The 16,943-nt window shown below is 46.5% G+C and overlaps 1 protein-coding gene across 2 annotated transcripts in view; it reads right to left on the minus strand.

Moving 5' to 3' along the window:
* The window catches only part of Ubash3b (ubiquitin associated and SH3 domain containing B), a 145,045-nt gene that overhangs the window by 10,291 nt on the left and 117,811 nt on the right, over positions 1 to 16,943 (minus strand). For both annotated transcript variants that reach the window (XM_021643053.2, XM_021643054.2), the window contains exons 7-11: positions 11,886 to 12,018; positions 10,178 to 10,298; positions 6,809 to 6,931; positions 4,871 to 4,963; positions 2,093 to 2,237 (exon numbers count right to left, since the gene is read on the minus strand). In XM_021643053.2, coding sequence (XP_021498728.1) covers positions 2,093 to 2,237; positions 4,871 to 4,963; positions 6,809 to 6,931; positions 10,178 to 10,298; positions 11,886 to 12,018 — 615 coding nt within the window. The remainder of the gene's footprint in view (positions 1 to 2,092; positions 2,238 to 4,870; positions 4,964 to 6,808; positions 6,932 to 10,177; positions 10,299 to 11,885; positions 12,019 to 16,943) is intronic.

Below are 16,943 nucleotides of genomic sequence, written 5' to 3' on the forward strand. Positions count from 1 at the left end.
CTCCTGTTCTGCGTGGTCCCTGTTGCAAGGAGCCAAGACTCTTTTTCAAAATCATATAGTTATCTGTTTATTTAATTTTATGTGTATGTGTATTTAATTTTATGTGTACTGCATATAAGTGTACCACATGTGTGCAGGAGCACGAGGTAGTCAGAAGAGGCATCAGATGACCTGGAAATAGAATTACAGACAGTGAACAGCCATATGGGTTCTGGGAACCAAGATCCGTTCTTCTGTAGGAGCAGCAGGTGCCCTTAACCCCTGAGCCCCAGAGCCAGGGCTCTCTGAGCAGCGTGTGATTGATTGTACTGACTCTTGGGTTCTTTTCCCTGTCACCATTTGAGCTGCATTTACTTGCTCTGAAGGTCTACGTGTTTTGCTCCATTTATGACACAGCCATTAACTCTAGTACAGTGCCTCTCATATGCTTTACATTTGGCTTTCTCGTTTTATTCATGGAAGCAGAGGCTTCCTGGTCCTACTCAAAACTGACAGAAAATGTCACACCGAATCTTAAAATGAAAAAGGAATAAGAACCATGTCTCAGTCCAGCAGTTCCCAGCATTCATGCTGCCTGCACAGCTGACGGCTGTGTGGCCTGGGTACACCGAGAGGCTCAGCAAGGAAGCCTTTGCAGAACTTTGTAGATCACCTTGGGACATACTGTAGAACACACTCACAGTGGGAACTAGGACCCAGCCACCCCAGGATGACCTGGATGGAGCTGGTGGAGAGAGAGGAGAGTTACTTTACCCATGTTGACAATAACCTGACATCTCTCCCAACCAGAAAGGTGATGGCTGTTGCACGGGACAATAGTTTATTGCTATTTCCCCCAAGAAGAAGAAAAATGGCAGCCAGAGAGGGGCTAGAACAAAGTGTGAGGCATACTAGGTAAGTCTCCGATGTGATGTCATCGTCTGAGGAAAGTTATTCCCTTCCGACAGGCAATAGCACAGAGCTGAGCAACTGGGTTATCTTAGCAAGTGTGACTGTGGAGAAAGGATATTCTTTCCCGCCGTGTCCAGGAACTCGGGATTAGTCACAGGTGAAGTATTTAAAGGAGAGGACAAGTGAGAACATGAGGAAGAATGTTCTACGCAGACTGGTTACTTCGCCAAATTCTGCCCTGGACAGAGGAGTTTAACTTCCTAGTGGAATGGTGGTGACTATCTGGCTTTCCTCAAAGTGTCTGGGTGGGTTTTTGAATGGTATTATCGCCGTATTATTTTTCGTTTTTTTTTTTTTTTTTTTTTGCCAGGCATACAGATTGTTCATCTGGGGGGCATTAAAAAAATAAATCTAGTACACAGTATGGCCTATTGGAAAAAACAATGAACCAGGAATAGAATGACTACAAGGCTGAACACACAGAACCTGAGACACAGAAAAATATTAATAGATGTTAATTTTTACAACAAAACCATTACTATTTTATTTCCACGCATGGTCAACAAAATGTTTTACCATAGGCAAGCCACTAGGACTTAAAATGGCTTTCTGGGCTGGGAACATAGCTTAGAATGCTTACATGCATGTGCGCACACAGACACACACACAAACACTCCTTATTCACTCTCACTTTACAGGATCATAAAAATAATATATGAACATAGAAAGAATTAAAAATCGGTGGAAGCCAGCTACGGTGGCCCAGGCCTGTAGTCACAGTACTTGGGAGTCAGAGACAGGAGGATCACGAGTTCCAGGTCAGCCCGGGCTACATAATGAGACCCTCTCTCAAAAGGATAAAAGAGCAAGTGATTTGAGAATTTGAGAGTAAAAATGGAAGGTGACACACTGTCACATCCCTAATTCACTGAGCTGTTCTCTGACCACCCTGGGTGTGCCCCTAAAATACAGAACGGCTTTACTAGAATGTTGAAATAGCAATAATAAAGTTAGGGAATCTGAACCCAAGAGCAGGTGGGGTAAGGATTTCCCAGTCTTGTTTTCTAAACCATAGCTTGATTTCTACCACAATGAACAACTCCCTGTAGGCCTGGCTAGGTCCACCACCTGTTTGATGAACATGGCCTGGTGACAGTACAGGACACAAGGCTCTGGAGAGGCAGCAAGTCACGGGTGTTACCTGTAGGTTGTATCGACACTCAGGTTGGCTGCAGCTAACTCTGACGGAGGTATCCATGCCGGTAACGTGCTCCCAGCAACCCACTTTGTCCATTCAAATAGGCCTGGCTCCACCCGAATCTTCAAGTGATTGTCTTGTTGTAAACCTTGGGGATGAAGTAGAGTCAGGATGAAGGAAGCACCACCATATTGTCAGTGGAGAAATGAACCACAGGACTAACTGATAAAAAAAAAAATGATAAGGCAGAGCAGGATGTACCAGGCAAAAGAGGGATGCAACCAAAAGTTGTACCCAGCTATAGTGTCTTTTAACCAATGATGATGAGCATGGCAGGATGACTCTAATGGGGCAGCAGTGGCATGCAGGCCTTGGCAGCAACCAACAGCTCTCTAGTTAAGACTACTTAAGACCCACTAAACAAGAGGGAAATCAGCCTCGCCAACTTCCCAGGGCTGGTGAAGTCATGCGTCCTGGAGGAGAACCCATAACCACCACTTTACTAAAGCAACAGGATCCCCAACTACATCCTAAATGTTTGTCTTTATACCCACAGATACGTGTGTCCTCAAACCTTCAACATGGAAACTTTTCTTTGCAACAGCTGGAGGCCATTACAGAAAACCACAACCAATAAAATGCAGAACTGTGGAGCCTGGGCCCGATGGATACACGTACAAAACACTCCAGCGCCCGAGGCTCAGGGAACATTATGAAAGAGGGAGCAGAAAGATCGGAGAGTTTGCTACCAGATTGTTTCTCTAGGCATACCAGGAGCTACACCCAGAAAGTCTCCCAAACACGACTGCCTAAACATGAGCTGAACAAGGATGACACCAACAGACATGATGGTGGAAGGGGCGTGGGGGAGGCTCATGAGGCCTCAACTCTACACAGGGAACTGGGGATGGCCAGAGTGGGTACCCTTCTCCAGGGAAAAGCATATTGATGGGCTGTCCAGCACTAAATGCTCACCCCTGAAGAAGCACTGTACAAACCAAGCAGATTGTTCCTATGTATTTAGAAATGCACACACACACACTTTTAACAAATGATAAGGAAAAAGGTCATGAGGGAGAGCAGGGAGGTGTTTTGGAAGATCTGGGAGGAGGAAAGAGGAGGAGAAATGATGTCATTATACCATAATCCCACCTCTCCTTAAAAAAAAAAAATTACAAGGCAGTTATTCCCTTCCTACTGGACTCAATGTATCACTTAAGTTGGAAGTGCACAGCTTTGGACAAGGTTTTTAAAGTTTGTGCTTTACAGTGCTATTTAATATGCATATTGTACAGCTACACACAAAGCATGAGTTTAAAAATAAAATTTCTGCTCTGCGAACATGTGCTAATATTTATTACTGTATATGCTGGCTGTTATCTAAGGGAAACTCTCCCCTCCACAAACCATTACTCAAACTGTCCAAGCTGGTGACCCTCTGTTTCCCTTCAGAGATAAAGTCTCCCTTCAACGCCTGCGTTTCAGCTTCCTCTGGAGTGCTGGGATTATAGATGTGAGCCACCACACCCAGCTCGTTTCTGCGTTCCAACTCTTTCTGAAGTAAATTCTATGATGTCTTATACAACAAAGCCCACACTCAAAAGCTCAGCTAGTTTCTCTGCACTGACTACTACGCATTTGCTTACTCTGCCTGAATATCACATATACATTGCTCGTTTTGTCTATCAGGGAACCCGACGTTAATCATTTACACATGCCAGTGCACAAGTCCTATTTTATCACAGTGTGATTCCTTAGAATATATGTATATTTTTTTCTTTATATTTGCTTAGCTCTCTTTGCGGTGCATTTAGTTCAGTTTCTCTGTGCGCAGTTAATTACACAGACACCGCTGCACCAAGGGGAAAGTTCACTTGAGGTTAAAGAAGAGAAGACTGAAGTGCGTGGCAAGTTCTTCTCTGGCTTCTTTATTTCTGGCTCATTTGTGTGTCTGGCTCAAGTTCAGTCCAGCTCCCTGTCTCCCTCCCAAGGAGGTGAGAATGGAGACTGAGCTAATGCAAATGTCCATGGTCTTCAGGGTGGAAGTTGAGCACTTTTTCAGCGATGGAGCTTTTAAAACCTTTCTAATTTGCAGAGCGGGGTGGTGCACACATTTAATCCCAGCCCTTGGAGGTAGAGGCTGGTGGATCTCTGTGTGAGGCCAATCTGGTCTACACAGAGTTCCAGGCCAGTCAAGGCTACCCAGTGAGACCACATCTCAAAAAAGTGAATGAATAAATAAGTCTTTCCAATTAACTGAAGAAACTAAGATGGTGATGGTGTGGAACACCAATAGCTCAGTTACTGCTGAGAACAAAAAGGTAAACAAAACACCACATCAAAGCCAGGGAAGATGGTCCAACTGCCTAAATGCAAAGAGAACCATCTCTGTAAAAGGAGCAAATAATTTTTTACAGCTACAATCTGTTCAAGACAGCTTAAAAGATTTCAGGAGAAATTAATAGTATACTCCCTTTATCTCGATTACACTGTCAGCAGTATGGTTTTTTTTGTGCAAGGTTGTTCACCTTGTGGAAGAATCCTCAACAAAAATTCCAGATTTGTGTGAGCCATGGTGGCGCAATCCTGTAATGCTAGCACTCAGGAGGAGCTGAGGGAGGAGGACTGCTGTAGGTTAGTGGGCTACATGTCACCTTGAAACCTTGTCTCAAAACAAAAAACAAACAAAACCTTTCGGTTTTTGAAGCTCCATAACTCTGTAATAAGTGACAGGAAGCAGAGGGATGGACCACGTGACTTCCGCTCAGCCGACAGTCTTACCTTTCAGTATATTATGTGCAGTCTGAACGCAGCGTAGGGATGGAGAGCAATAAACGTGATCAATAATGGTGTTACTGTCTAACAGGGCTTCACCTGCCAAGCAAATCAACAGAGAATCAGCATGATGGATTCACTCGGGCATCAGCCCGACCCTCAGCGGAACCGTGCAAGCGGACCCAAGGGAGCTCACAGAGAGCCAGATCCCCTCACTGGTGCTTCTATGAGGAGGCCACGCAACACGCCTCTTCTTGTCTTTTTTTTCTTTTCTTCTCCCCTGGCGCCTCTTAGGGGAGCTACAGACAGGACAGTGCTCTGGCCTCTACGAAGATGCTGAAACCCGCTCTGTGACAGCAGGCAGAGGGCTAGACGGTAAAACCCTATGGTGCTGTGATTCCAGTGTGCTAACCCGAATCTCAGCTGCTTAGACTCTTTAACACTGGGAAGCCAACATCCAACGCTTTAACACTTTAATGCTTTCTCTTGTGGTTCCCTTTTCTCTACTAGGGAAACTCTAAATATCTTCATGTGGTATCAATGTCTTCCATGGACTTGTCTTCCCAGCTCCTTCTTTTGACCTGCCTCGACCTGTGCTCTGGAAATAAGAAGGGCTTGCATCCCCTGTACTCCTAGTGCTTTTTGTTAAATATTTGTTATTAGTGGAGAAAGAGACACAGAAGGCACACGTGTGCATATGGAGGTCAGAAGTCAACTTTATGGAATTAGTTTCCTCCTTCCTTTATGAGGTTCTGGGGCTTGAACTCAGGTCGCAAGGCTTTTGTTGTAAGTGCCTTTACCCACTGCACTTGTCTTGCAGGGATCTTCCAATGCAATATGGTTTTGTTTATATTGTCCTCTACACCAAGAATACTCTCTCTCCCTTCTGTTCCTTCTTTACTTAGATGACTCTCACTCGAGGCCTCAGCTCATCCCACCTCTTTTTTTTCTTCCTTACTTTATTTGCTTTACATCCAGATCGTAGACCCCTCCCTCGTCTCCTCCAGGTCTCACCTTCTTCCCCTCTATCCCAGTCCTAAAGGGGAAGCCCTCCTCTTGTCCTAACTGACCCCAGACTATTAAGTCTCTTCAGGTGTGTCTGCACCCTCTTCCTTTGTGGCCTGGCAAGGTCACCTTGCCTGGAGGAAGTGATGGAAGAGCACACAACAGAGTTTATGTCAGAGACAGCCCCTGGTCCCCTTACTAGGCGACCTGCATGGACACTGAGCTGTGTATGGGCTACACCTGAGCAGTCACCCAGCCTCTTAATCGTCCTTTCTTCTTCCTTCTCCCTCCCTCTCTTGTTGCTTCCTTGTATCTTTTTTACATTTTTCTTTCTTTTTAATATTCTTCTCATGCTCTGTGCAGTTTTGTTATTCAATCAGCCATGTAGTCTAATAGTCATCACAATACATACATGTGTTTTCATGAATCTTCACCCTTGGGTCCCTGTTACCTAGCCCAGAACTTGCTCAAATAAGTGATCAGTAATACACATTAAATGGCTGAGTTGTACAAGGCACAGTTTCTGCACCACCAATATAGAAAACGGCTTTCAAAGAACTGAACAGCTTCAAAACGTCATCGGGCCTCTGCAAATTCTGCAGTGTCCCTGGATCTCTCCCTTACACCCTCGATTTTTCATACACCATGCTGACTGAGGCTGCCATCTTGAGCTAGCAGCTGATACATCTACTAGACCAGTGGCAAATAAATAAATAAAAAGGCCTGACTTTCCTTCTCTCATTCCTCAGTAGGGGTCTACCTGTAGTCCCATCCCTCAGAAGGCTGAGGCAGGAAAATCTGATGCTCTAGGCCAGCGTGGTCTGTAAGGCCTTGCCTCAAAAGTCCAACCAACCAAACCACAAAAGGAAGTCTTATGAAGTATGTCTGCACACGTGGGTGTGCTGAAGGAGCGAGGAGATGCCATGCGAGAGCTCTTACCCACTAGTCTTGCTTGCATGCACCCAAACACGGTGATTGGAGCATCTTTCTCGTAGTCCCGGAAACCGCCGCTCCGCTGAGGTAAGCTATGAGGCATGTTCAGGTTGGTGCGAATATAGCGGCCTGCAGGGGTGGGGGTGGGGGGAGAAGAAGATCATATACAGGCTGCACAGACTTGCTTCCTGGAGACTTTGCTCCAAGAGCCTGACCCTTCCTCCTTCTTGGTCACAGACAATGAACTGAACCATCTGAAGCCGATGCTGGTTCAAGCTGACACACCTTTTCTTCAGTAGACTGATATAGAATCCACTTCCCCCTTCTGCTGATGACAACGGAGAGGGGATTTCTCGGCGAATATAACAGCCAAACAAAGGCAACGCCTCCCATTCTTAAAACGCCACTCTAACGAGAACTTAACTGGATGGCCTACGTGATTTAAGGGCAGGGACTCTGGCTACAGGATCAGCATGTCTTGCTCATGAACATGGGCAAGACACAGCTACTCTTTGCTTCCAGATACCTCAGTTTATAGAATGGGAACAAGAACACTTATCTCTCCCCTAAGAGTTGAAACAACCAAGAAGGACTTAAGAGTCCAGGAATTTCCTAACTACATTAAAATGACTCATTGTATGTAAAAGTAGCTTGATGGTGCCCCCTAGAGGCCTCGACGGGTATGCACTGCTGTGCAGGCCACCAACCACCTTGGAGACAGGAGATGTATCCCCACTTAGATGCCTGAGCTCATAGACAGTGTGAAATCCTGAACAGACTATACATTTCCCCACACAGGCACACCTATGTCAACATTTAACTTGTCACAGTAATGAGGAATAATAAAATGACATATAAAAAGAAAATCATACAGGTGTCTTGCACAAAATAGATTATTATACTTGGGCTTCTATAGGACGGAAATTTTGGGTTCTTTGTGAACTCAGTTATATCATGTAAACATGTTTTGGTTTTAATCCTAAGTGTGGGGTTTTAGTTGGGCTATAGTTTGTCCACACCTGTTAATTGCCCCATGTGGGGTGTGATCTTTGCCAGCTGGTAATGGCCTTCCATGTGTAGCACAGAGAGGGGCATGGTCTAGGACTCTGGGAGTATAAATATGAGAGCCGAGAAAGAAAAGGTGTGGCGCTCAGTGTTGGTGTGTAGCCGTTTGGAGAGACCAGAGACGGTGTGGTGGTTTGGAGCAGACAAATGGAGAGAAACGCTTCAGGGCGCAGCCTCATGGAGGAGCCTGCTAGCTGTGTTTGTAGTTGATGGAGATTGGTATAGGGCCCTGAAAGAACCCCTTGACCCTCAATAGCCGGGAGAAGTAAAGGGGTCTGGGCCTCCTCTCCCCACTAACCTTTTCTCTCTCCTACTCAAGGTTCAGGGGTTGGTGGAAGGGAGGTAGAGGCCTAAGCACCTCAAATAAAGGATAATTTTAAAAAAGAACGTTGCACTTCTTATTAAAGATACCATGTAGGCTGGAGCTCAGGCAATCTGCCACCCTAAGGCCACTGCAGCAGACCTCCCAGGCTAAGGCAGTTCCACCTTCCAAATTACCCCAAGCGAGGCAGCAGGCCACCCCAAGCTGTTCTGATGCCTCACAAGCTGTGACCCACTGCCGCCCCTTCCCCATTGCCGCAGCCGGCTGCCCATTGCACCCTCCTGCCCAAGAGCTATGTTTAGAGGTTCCCTCTAGTTCTTCCAGGCTCTGGGCAGTCAGCCCCTCCTCCCCACCTGCTGAGGCCATGGGAGCTGTCCTTGGTAACCTTTCCTGCTTCAGTCTACTGCCTTCAGAGTGAACTCTGAACATTTTGGACACTTTCTATACTTTATAACCCCTCAAGGCAGAAAAGCGGCCAGACCTCGGCTTGAGGAAGCTCCAGCAGCCCAAGGACACTGCCTGAGATCTCTGTAACTCTCATTTTCAGCCCCCTCAGCAGGACTCATCCCATATTATGCAAATTTGAGGTGAAAAAAGACTGGACAGAAAACCACTTATCCCTGAGCAGGAAGACTGACCAATCCCTGAACAGGAAAGTTCACCAATCCCTGACCTTCCCGTAGCTCAGGCCTTGAAATCCCACCAACCCATAATCTAAAAACCTCTGCCCCCCAAAAAAAGCTCCACCCCCTAAGAATTCCTATATAAAGGCTGTTTTTTCCCCAGTTTCTTGCTGCCTTCTCCCTCAGCTGGTCCTGGATCTGTCCCTCCTCTCTTGGATTTGTCTCTCTAATAAATCTCTTTTAAGAGATTTACTGCCTGCTCTAACTCACTTGTCAGAGGTGGAAGGAAAAGAAGAAGAGAAGAGAAGAAATGAAGGAGCAGAGCTCAGGCTCCTCAGCTCCTCAGGATTGGGCAACCCTCCCTTGGGAGCTGCAATGTCTCTGTTGAGGAGGCCTTCTCTCAGAGTTGTGAGGTTCCTGGGCCCCCATGTCTTAGGATACCTTTGGGACTCTCTCTCATCTCAGAGCTGGGATACCTCCCCAGTCCTCATAGCACGTGACTCAGATTCGTGGCCTCAGAGCTGTGGGTCTCCCTGACACCCTTCCATTGAGTACCGGAAGGCTGGACACCTTCCCACCTGATCAGCAAGGCAGGCCAACTAAGAAAAACAACACATAATCTATCTATATGATCAAGCGAGGAGAGGTAAATGGTACTGTGACAGTAGATTACATAACCAAGATGTTGTTAGGCAACAAATGGGTGGGTAGCATATATACTGTGGATACGATGACAAAAAGGATGATGTCCTAGGTGGGACATAGGCAGCCTGAGATTTTATCACATTACCCAGAATGGAGGGATTACAACTTAAATTACATGACTTGCTTGTGTTCTGGCTAACGTTATGTCAACTTGACAAAGGCTAGAGTCATCTGAGAGGAGGAAACCCCATAACCGAGAAAATGCCTCCATATGATTGGGCTATCGGCAAGCCTGTAGAGCATTTTCTTAATTACAGATTAATGTGGAAGGGCCAACCCCCACTCCATTGTGGGCGGTGCCATTCCTGGGATGGAGGTTCTGAGTTTTGTAAGACAGCTGGCTGAGCAAGCCATGGAGAGGAAGCCAGTAAACAGCATCCCTCTATAGCCTCTGCATCAGCTCCTGCCTCCAGGTTCCTGCCTTGCTCAAGTTCCTGTCCTGGCTTCCTTCAGTGATAGATTACAATGTAGGAGTGTAAACTAAAAAACCCTTTCCTCCCCAACTTGCTTTTTGGTCATGGAATTTCATCACAGCAATAAAAACTCTAAGGCAGCTTGTTTTAGACTTTTCCACTTCCTGGTTTTAGAACATGGTTTACCACGGGTAACTGAAACCACAGAGAGTCAAACTGGACAAATGGAGAGACTAAAGTCACCCACCTTTGGCATCAAAGCATTGGGATAGCCAGTACTTCCCAAATACAACATCCATCCTCTCCCCATGCCGACATACAAAGAGGCATCGCTTCTGAGGTCCAGGCTGGCTGTTGACCCTCAGAGGCTGCAGAGAAAGAAAAGCAAAGAGTAAGGATACATAGGGCATCACAGACCTGCCATCAGGCCAGGAGAGCTGAGCGCTAGGACAAAAATTTGCCAGTGTCTGACTCTGACAATGCCCTTGACTGCCGTGGGCTTAGTTTGGCCTAGTTGTAAAGTGAGGATAATAAACTCACTCTATGGATTTCACAAGTTACTCTCAGGCTCCCATGAGATCCCTTCAGGTGCTTTGAAGTACGAGGAATTACGAAAGTGCTATTATGCTCTTTGCTGTCCTACTCTAATAGGCTTATCCAAGGTACAGTTCCCAGGTCAAACCAGTCATTAACGTAGAGATGATCATTCAGAAAGACAGCTGTCTCCTCCAAAGGAGGATGTCATCATTTCCTTCAGGGAGGGAGAAATTCTATTGTCACACATGTGTCTGTCTCTCCAGTGCCCTGCTTCATTTTAATACTAATACTTTTATCATGTATTATTTATGGGTGTTTTGTCTGCCTGCATGGATGTGCACTACACATGTGGTACAGTATCCACAGAGGCAGAAGAACTCACTAGGACTGGAGTTACAGACAGTTATAAGCCACCATGTTGGGTGCTGGGAATTGAACTCAGGACCTCTGGAAGAGCTGTCCATGCTCTTAGCTGCTGAGCCATCTCTCCAGCCATGCTTTGCATAGTCTAATCATCAGGTGTTGATGACTATCTGACTACATACATGTTGGCATTTCCAGAACGGGCTCAGGAGGGACAGCTTCTCAGTGGTGACACAGGCAAGTTGAGACAACTACAGGTTCCGCAGCTGCTAGTGGAACTGCACAGACGTTTCTGTATCCTTATTGCTGATACATCACATGTTCCTAGTTGCCTTGGACTCCTAGGTCACCGCTGACCCACACCTTCCACGGCTCATTCTTGCTTTGCCAGGGCTGGTGTGGGGATTGGCGTTGTGGCCTCTGCTGCCTGCTCTGCTGATGCTCCAAACACAGTGCTCCTCCCTGTTCGTCCTCAACATACTGAACTTTCTGCTTGTCTGTCTGTTCTGCTTGACAACCACTCCTACTCCTTTCTTCCTTTGGGCTCCAAAAGGCTCACTAATATACTGAATTCTCACTACACCGATTACTATGATAAGAACCTCATTCTATCGATACAGGTATAGGTGTTAGACCTATTTTGAGGTGAAAGCCTCCTCTTCTCTTCTTAGGATGGCCTTACTTCCAAGCTCAAACTTGAAAGTCTATGTCCACAGTCATCACCGCTCACCAGTCTCTTCTAGTTTAGGACTAATGTGTGTCTTTTATGACCTTGTAAACTGCCTCTGCATAAGATCAGTGACCTTTGGAAGGAGCAAGGTCAATGCTAAGGATGGTCCTCAAAGCATTCTGATTAGCCAGGTGGTGGTGGTGCATGCCTTTAATCCTAGCTCTTGGGAGGCAGAGGCAGGAGGATCTCTGAGTTTGAGGCCAGCAAGTTCCAGGACAGGCAGGACTACACAAAGAAACCCTGTTTCAAAGGGCAAAGTAGAACAAACAAACAAACAAAAGCTCAGGGTTCGATTTGAGGACAGGACCCTCACGATCAGCCTTACCTGCATGGGCTGGCAGATGATAGTGAGAGGTGTTGTCTCCCCGAGTCCTTGGTCCTCATACTGCCGCCTCTCTAATACTCCATCACCAAACGTGAGTGAGCCCGAGGACACCGTATTTAAGATGGAGTAAGAACTGCCGAGGGAGGAGAGGAAAGGGTTAACTGCTTTGGGCGGGAGTCCTGGGTTGTTCCTAGCCAACAGGATTATGGGAATTAGCACAAAGGATGTTCTGGTCACATGGTGTTTGGGAATCTGAGCAGTGAGCATCCATCCCCAGGCAAGAACATCTTGTTTTTTTACTGAAGGCTTGCCGTTAATAAACAAGGGGCAGACAGTCCTCAGAGCTGAGAACAGATGCATGAATCCCTCTGGGCAGGGATGGGGTCCAGTGATTCTCGGCTTATTAGGACGCTGCAGGCAGGGTTGGCAGCAGAGACACGTTAAAGAATAATGAGGTATCAATTATGTACCACTGTTCCTGCTCTTCCTGTTGCTGCAGTGAAATAAACAGTTCCTGTTGCCTTTCATCTTTTCCATGGCTGTCTCCATCTGAGGAATGTGAGGGCAGATGTGTTCCCAGCGTGGCTTTGCCTGTGGCTCTGCAGCTCTCAGGAACATGGTCCTTATCCCTTAACCTGCTCTCTTCCGTCTCCAGCACTGTGCTAGCCTTCACAGCAACTCCAAGAAGATGAGTAAAGACTGGGGCATTTCAGAGGACCTGACTCTTGCTAGATGTTTGAAGCTTTAAACTAAGAACTCTTATTTCCAACTAAGCCACTGTGACTATGGAGGCCCAGAGGAGATCCGCCTGAGAGCAAAACTCTCCGAACATGCCACACTGAAATTCCTGAACACAGGATGCCTTCTGAAAGCTTTATGTAATGAGGGGTGCTATTTCAATATGGCCGCTGGGCAGCTCCGACAAACATCTCCTGGGTCACTGGGCAGTCTCAAAGGGAACTATCTGGATTTTTAATTTTAATCTCTTGGAAAGGGCCGGTTTGCCTAATCAAGTCTGGGTTTGCCTCTGTAGACCCAAGAATCTGAGCTGGTTAGCAAGCGCCTCCTCTACAGTATTGGTATTTAACATAGTATGCTTGTTAGAATTTTACTTTTGAATGTTTTTTCATATTTTCTAAAATCAGTAAGCTAACTGGTTGTCGGGGCTCTTGGTTTTTTAATTACCTACCTCTAGCTTTTTTTTTTTTTGACATATATTCATTACACACAGTACTCAGTCTTGTAAGGACGTTGTCATACAAGTATTTAATGTACTTTGGCGTTGGGCGTGGTAAACACCCCTTTAGTCACAGCACTCTGGAAGCAAAAGTAGGAAGAGCTCTGTAGTTTGAAGTCAGATTGCTCTACATGGTGAGTTCCAGGACAGCCAGGGCTACACAGGAGCCTTGTCTGGTGGGAGTGGTTGGGGGCGGGGGAGAGACACATCTTATTTCCAAAAAAGTTGATAATGCACTTTGATCACATTTTCTCCTTCTCCTCTCTCTAGCCTAACATGGCTCCCCCATTAGTTCCCCAAAGTCCTTTAAGCAGTTTCATGTCTGTATTCATGTCACATGTAAACATGTATGTGTGTTTGTGTGACTTTCTGTACCTATGTAAAATTTATGATTGATGAGAGAAAACCACACAATATTTGGATTTCTGAGTTTGACTTAATTCACGTACAACTTTTTTTTTTAAATCAAATTCCACTGCATATATTTACCATGTTTTCTTTATTCATTCCTCTGCTGACCTGTGTCACCTCTGATGACTCCATCTTGGCTACTATGAACAGTGCTTTAATAAACAGCACTGTATATTGCCTTCAAGTCGTGTGGGCAAATGCCCATGAGTGACATAGTCAGGTCAGAGGTCAGGATTTTTGTTTTTCCTTTTCAAGAAATCATATGATGTTAGTACTTTGGCATACTTTTAGAAGTCCTCAATGCCTCTGCTTTCTCCCTCCAAATGATAGGCCAGTTTTTGTTTTTGTTTGAGATAGGGTGTCATGTAGTCCAGGCTGGCTTCCAACTCCACACACAGCTGAGGCTGGCTTAGAACTCCTGATCCTCGTGCTTCCATGGGATTACATGTGCACTGCCACACCTACTCTCTACAAAGCCTTGAAGATCAAATCCAGGGCTCCAGGCATGCTAGCCAAACACTCTACCAACCGAGCTATGTTCCCAGCCTGATGTTCAGGCAAAGGTGTCAGACCCCAAAAGAGAGATCTGCAGCCCTGTGCACATCAGACACACCAGGGTGCTCTTGATCGGGTCCTGTTCCTCACAGACCATGGTTCAGAACCCATGAGGCAGAACCAGGGGCCTGAAGCTCGACAGAGCTGTGTCTGTTTGGTGTGATGTGCAGCCAAGCTAAAACTGTTATGAGCAAACTTAAGTAAGTGTAGCCCAAGGAAATTCAAGGCACTCACACACTCTGGTAGACCGACCAGCTGTCTGCCTTTATCTTAAGCAGAGGAGCCTCCCCAACGACACACGATTGAAGAAATGTCAGTTTTCCTGTCTGGCTCATGAAAGCTTTAGGCCTCCAGTGTCTAGCTGTCTGGAATCATGCTGACATCTCCCTTGCCCACATCTGTGAATTCTTCACTTTATCGCAGCTGGGAAGAAAATGATAGGGCCTTTTCTCTCCCTCCAGTTCCCTTGCTGAGGTGAATGGCAGCTTCCTTCCCATCTTCAATGTCACTAGAATCAGGAGATCTGGCTTCCCCGGGGACAGCCTGGGAACGGTGTCAGACCAGGGTGGAGGGGAAGCGGGTCTGATGCCAAGAACCCCTTCTCAGAAAGCAGGAAGACTCAGGCTCCTGCCTAGGACATGGTAGGCCTGTGTGAGGGTCAGCATAGCAACCACTCTAGAGGGGTGAGCATCACTGGGAAGGTGCTCAGGGACACTGAGGGATACATGACCACCAGAAAGGGCAGTGAGAAAGAAAACACTTCCTCAGGCATTCCGAAAGCTAAGGAGCCGTGGGTGGGGAGAGGCATGGAGGCCACTGACGCCCCAAGTCCCTGTACACTGCCTGAACCCTCTCTAGAGCTTTCCATGCAGCCAACCAGGGCCAAGCCAGGTCCTATATCTCCCCATAACTACCCATCGTAGGCAGGAGAAGGTGTGTCTTACAGTGGAGCCGAGCTATGCCTCTGTGAGCCATTTCTACCTCTGCAGCCACACAGTAAAGCAAAGCGCAACTCACCTGTCAGGCCATTTCTATGAAAGAGACATTTAGTTTAATGAGGTCTGCTAAACACAGACCAAAAAACAAAACAAAACAGAATAAAAAAAAAAAAAAAAACAAAAACAATCAAAACACCAGTGGGTACTCTGTAGTCAGTACTGCTGTATAGCTACCAAAGATCTAGCAGAGCTGTTTGTTTGTTTGTTTTTGCAGTTACTACCACAACTTACACTGTATGTGCAATGATTATCTCTTTTATGGTGGCCTAGAGAAGCAATTCAGCTTGGGCAAGGTTTACACAGCCAGTAGATGAGACAGTAGGATTTGGATCCAACTGGAATAGAACTCAATAGAACTTAATCAGAGTCTCAGTTCCTAACCCTTGTGTTCTGACACTTAGCTGAGTTGGCCATGGACTTGATAGTTTAATTTCCAACAAAGTTCCCAGGAAATGACCTCAACAGTTATCTTCAAAAGACCTTCCATGGTGCCCTGAGTGAGGCTGGTCAGTGTCTCCCATGGTGGAGCTGAGTCTTAGTTCAGGGCAGAGGTCTAGATGGAGACTCTTACAGGAATTAGCAGGATCCCATGTGTGCACTCTTCCCTCACATGTAGCTCCATTGCTAAAGACAGGAGACCCGTGAGCCATTCTCCACCAGGCAAAGTATCTTCAGGTCTCAGTACATGACGAGCCACCCTTTGGGGCTGTGTTCCGAGAATCACATCACTAGCTGACTGACTTGTCTGAACAACATCAAAGTGAGAATAAACGCGGCTGCTAGGACGCCGCGATGCAGCTTAAGGGACCATGACTGTGTACAAGGGCCACCCGTGACCCAGACGCCATTCCAGATGCAATGCATGACTGCATTTTGTTACAGCTTCTGTGTGTGTGTGTGTGTGTGTGTATGGGGGGGGATTGACAGAGAACAGCCCCGAGTTCCTTAGGCACTGTCCAACTTTTAAAAAATGTATTTATTTTTACTTATATAAATATCTCTGTGTGTGTGCATGCGTGTCTGTGTGAGCATATGCATGTGGGCCCTCAGTGTCCGGAAGACGGCATCAGATCTTTTGGAGCTGGAATTACAGGTGCTTTGTGAGTCCCCTTGTAGGGATAGGATCTGAACTCTGGTCCTTATGATTACACAGCTAGTGTTCTTAACTTCTGGTCCATCTCTCTAGGTCCATTAACAGTTTTTAGGATCCTTTCTTTCCTTCCTTCTTTCTTTCTCTTCATTCATTCATTTACATTTATATTTTTATGTTTGTGCACAGACTGCAGTGTATGTGGGAAGGGGTCATAGGGCAACCCTCTGGACTGGGTTTTTCCTTCCACCATGTGTGCCCTGCAGTTTGAATTTGGGTCATTAGTCTCTCTGGCAAGTGCCTTTATCGCGTTGCTAGCCCTTCACTTTCCTCCTCCTCCTCTTCTCTCCTGGCAGAGTCTCTCACTGTCCCCAGACTCACCAAGTAGGTTAGGCTGAACTGCCACACCCTGCCCAGCACTGGAATTACGAGATGAGCAGCCACACTTTTACCAGTGAGGTCTCGCCCAGCCCTTACTTAGTTTTACGGGATAAAATGATGACTGCAGAGGCTCAACTTCTATATCCTCAGCCTCAGAAACATCTCTAAAAACCAGATGTCTGCGGTCATGAAGCATCTGGATAACTGTGGGCTGGGGCGGGACGTCACGGAAGGCAGAGGAAGGAAGAGAGCGTTCTCTCCCATCCTGGGTGCGCGGTTTGTCCAGGTCTCACGGAGCAGGGGACCTTCTATGCTTTTTTTCCCTCCAGGCAAAAGAACTTGCAGAAATCAACCACTCCGGTCCCTTATGACTGGCACTAACAGTG

Source organism: Meriones unguiculatus, chromosome 1 (assembly GCF_030254825.1).
Source record: "Meriones unguiculatus strain TT.TT164.6M chromosome 1, Bangor_MerUng_6.1, whole genome shotgun sequence".
NCBI classification, from domain to species: Eukaryota; Metazoa; Chordata; class Mammalia; order Rodentia; family Muridae; genus Meriones; species Meriones unguiculatus.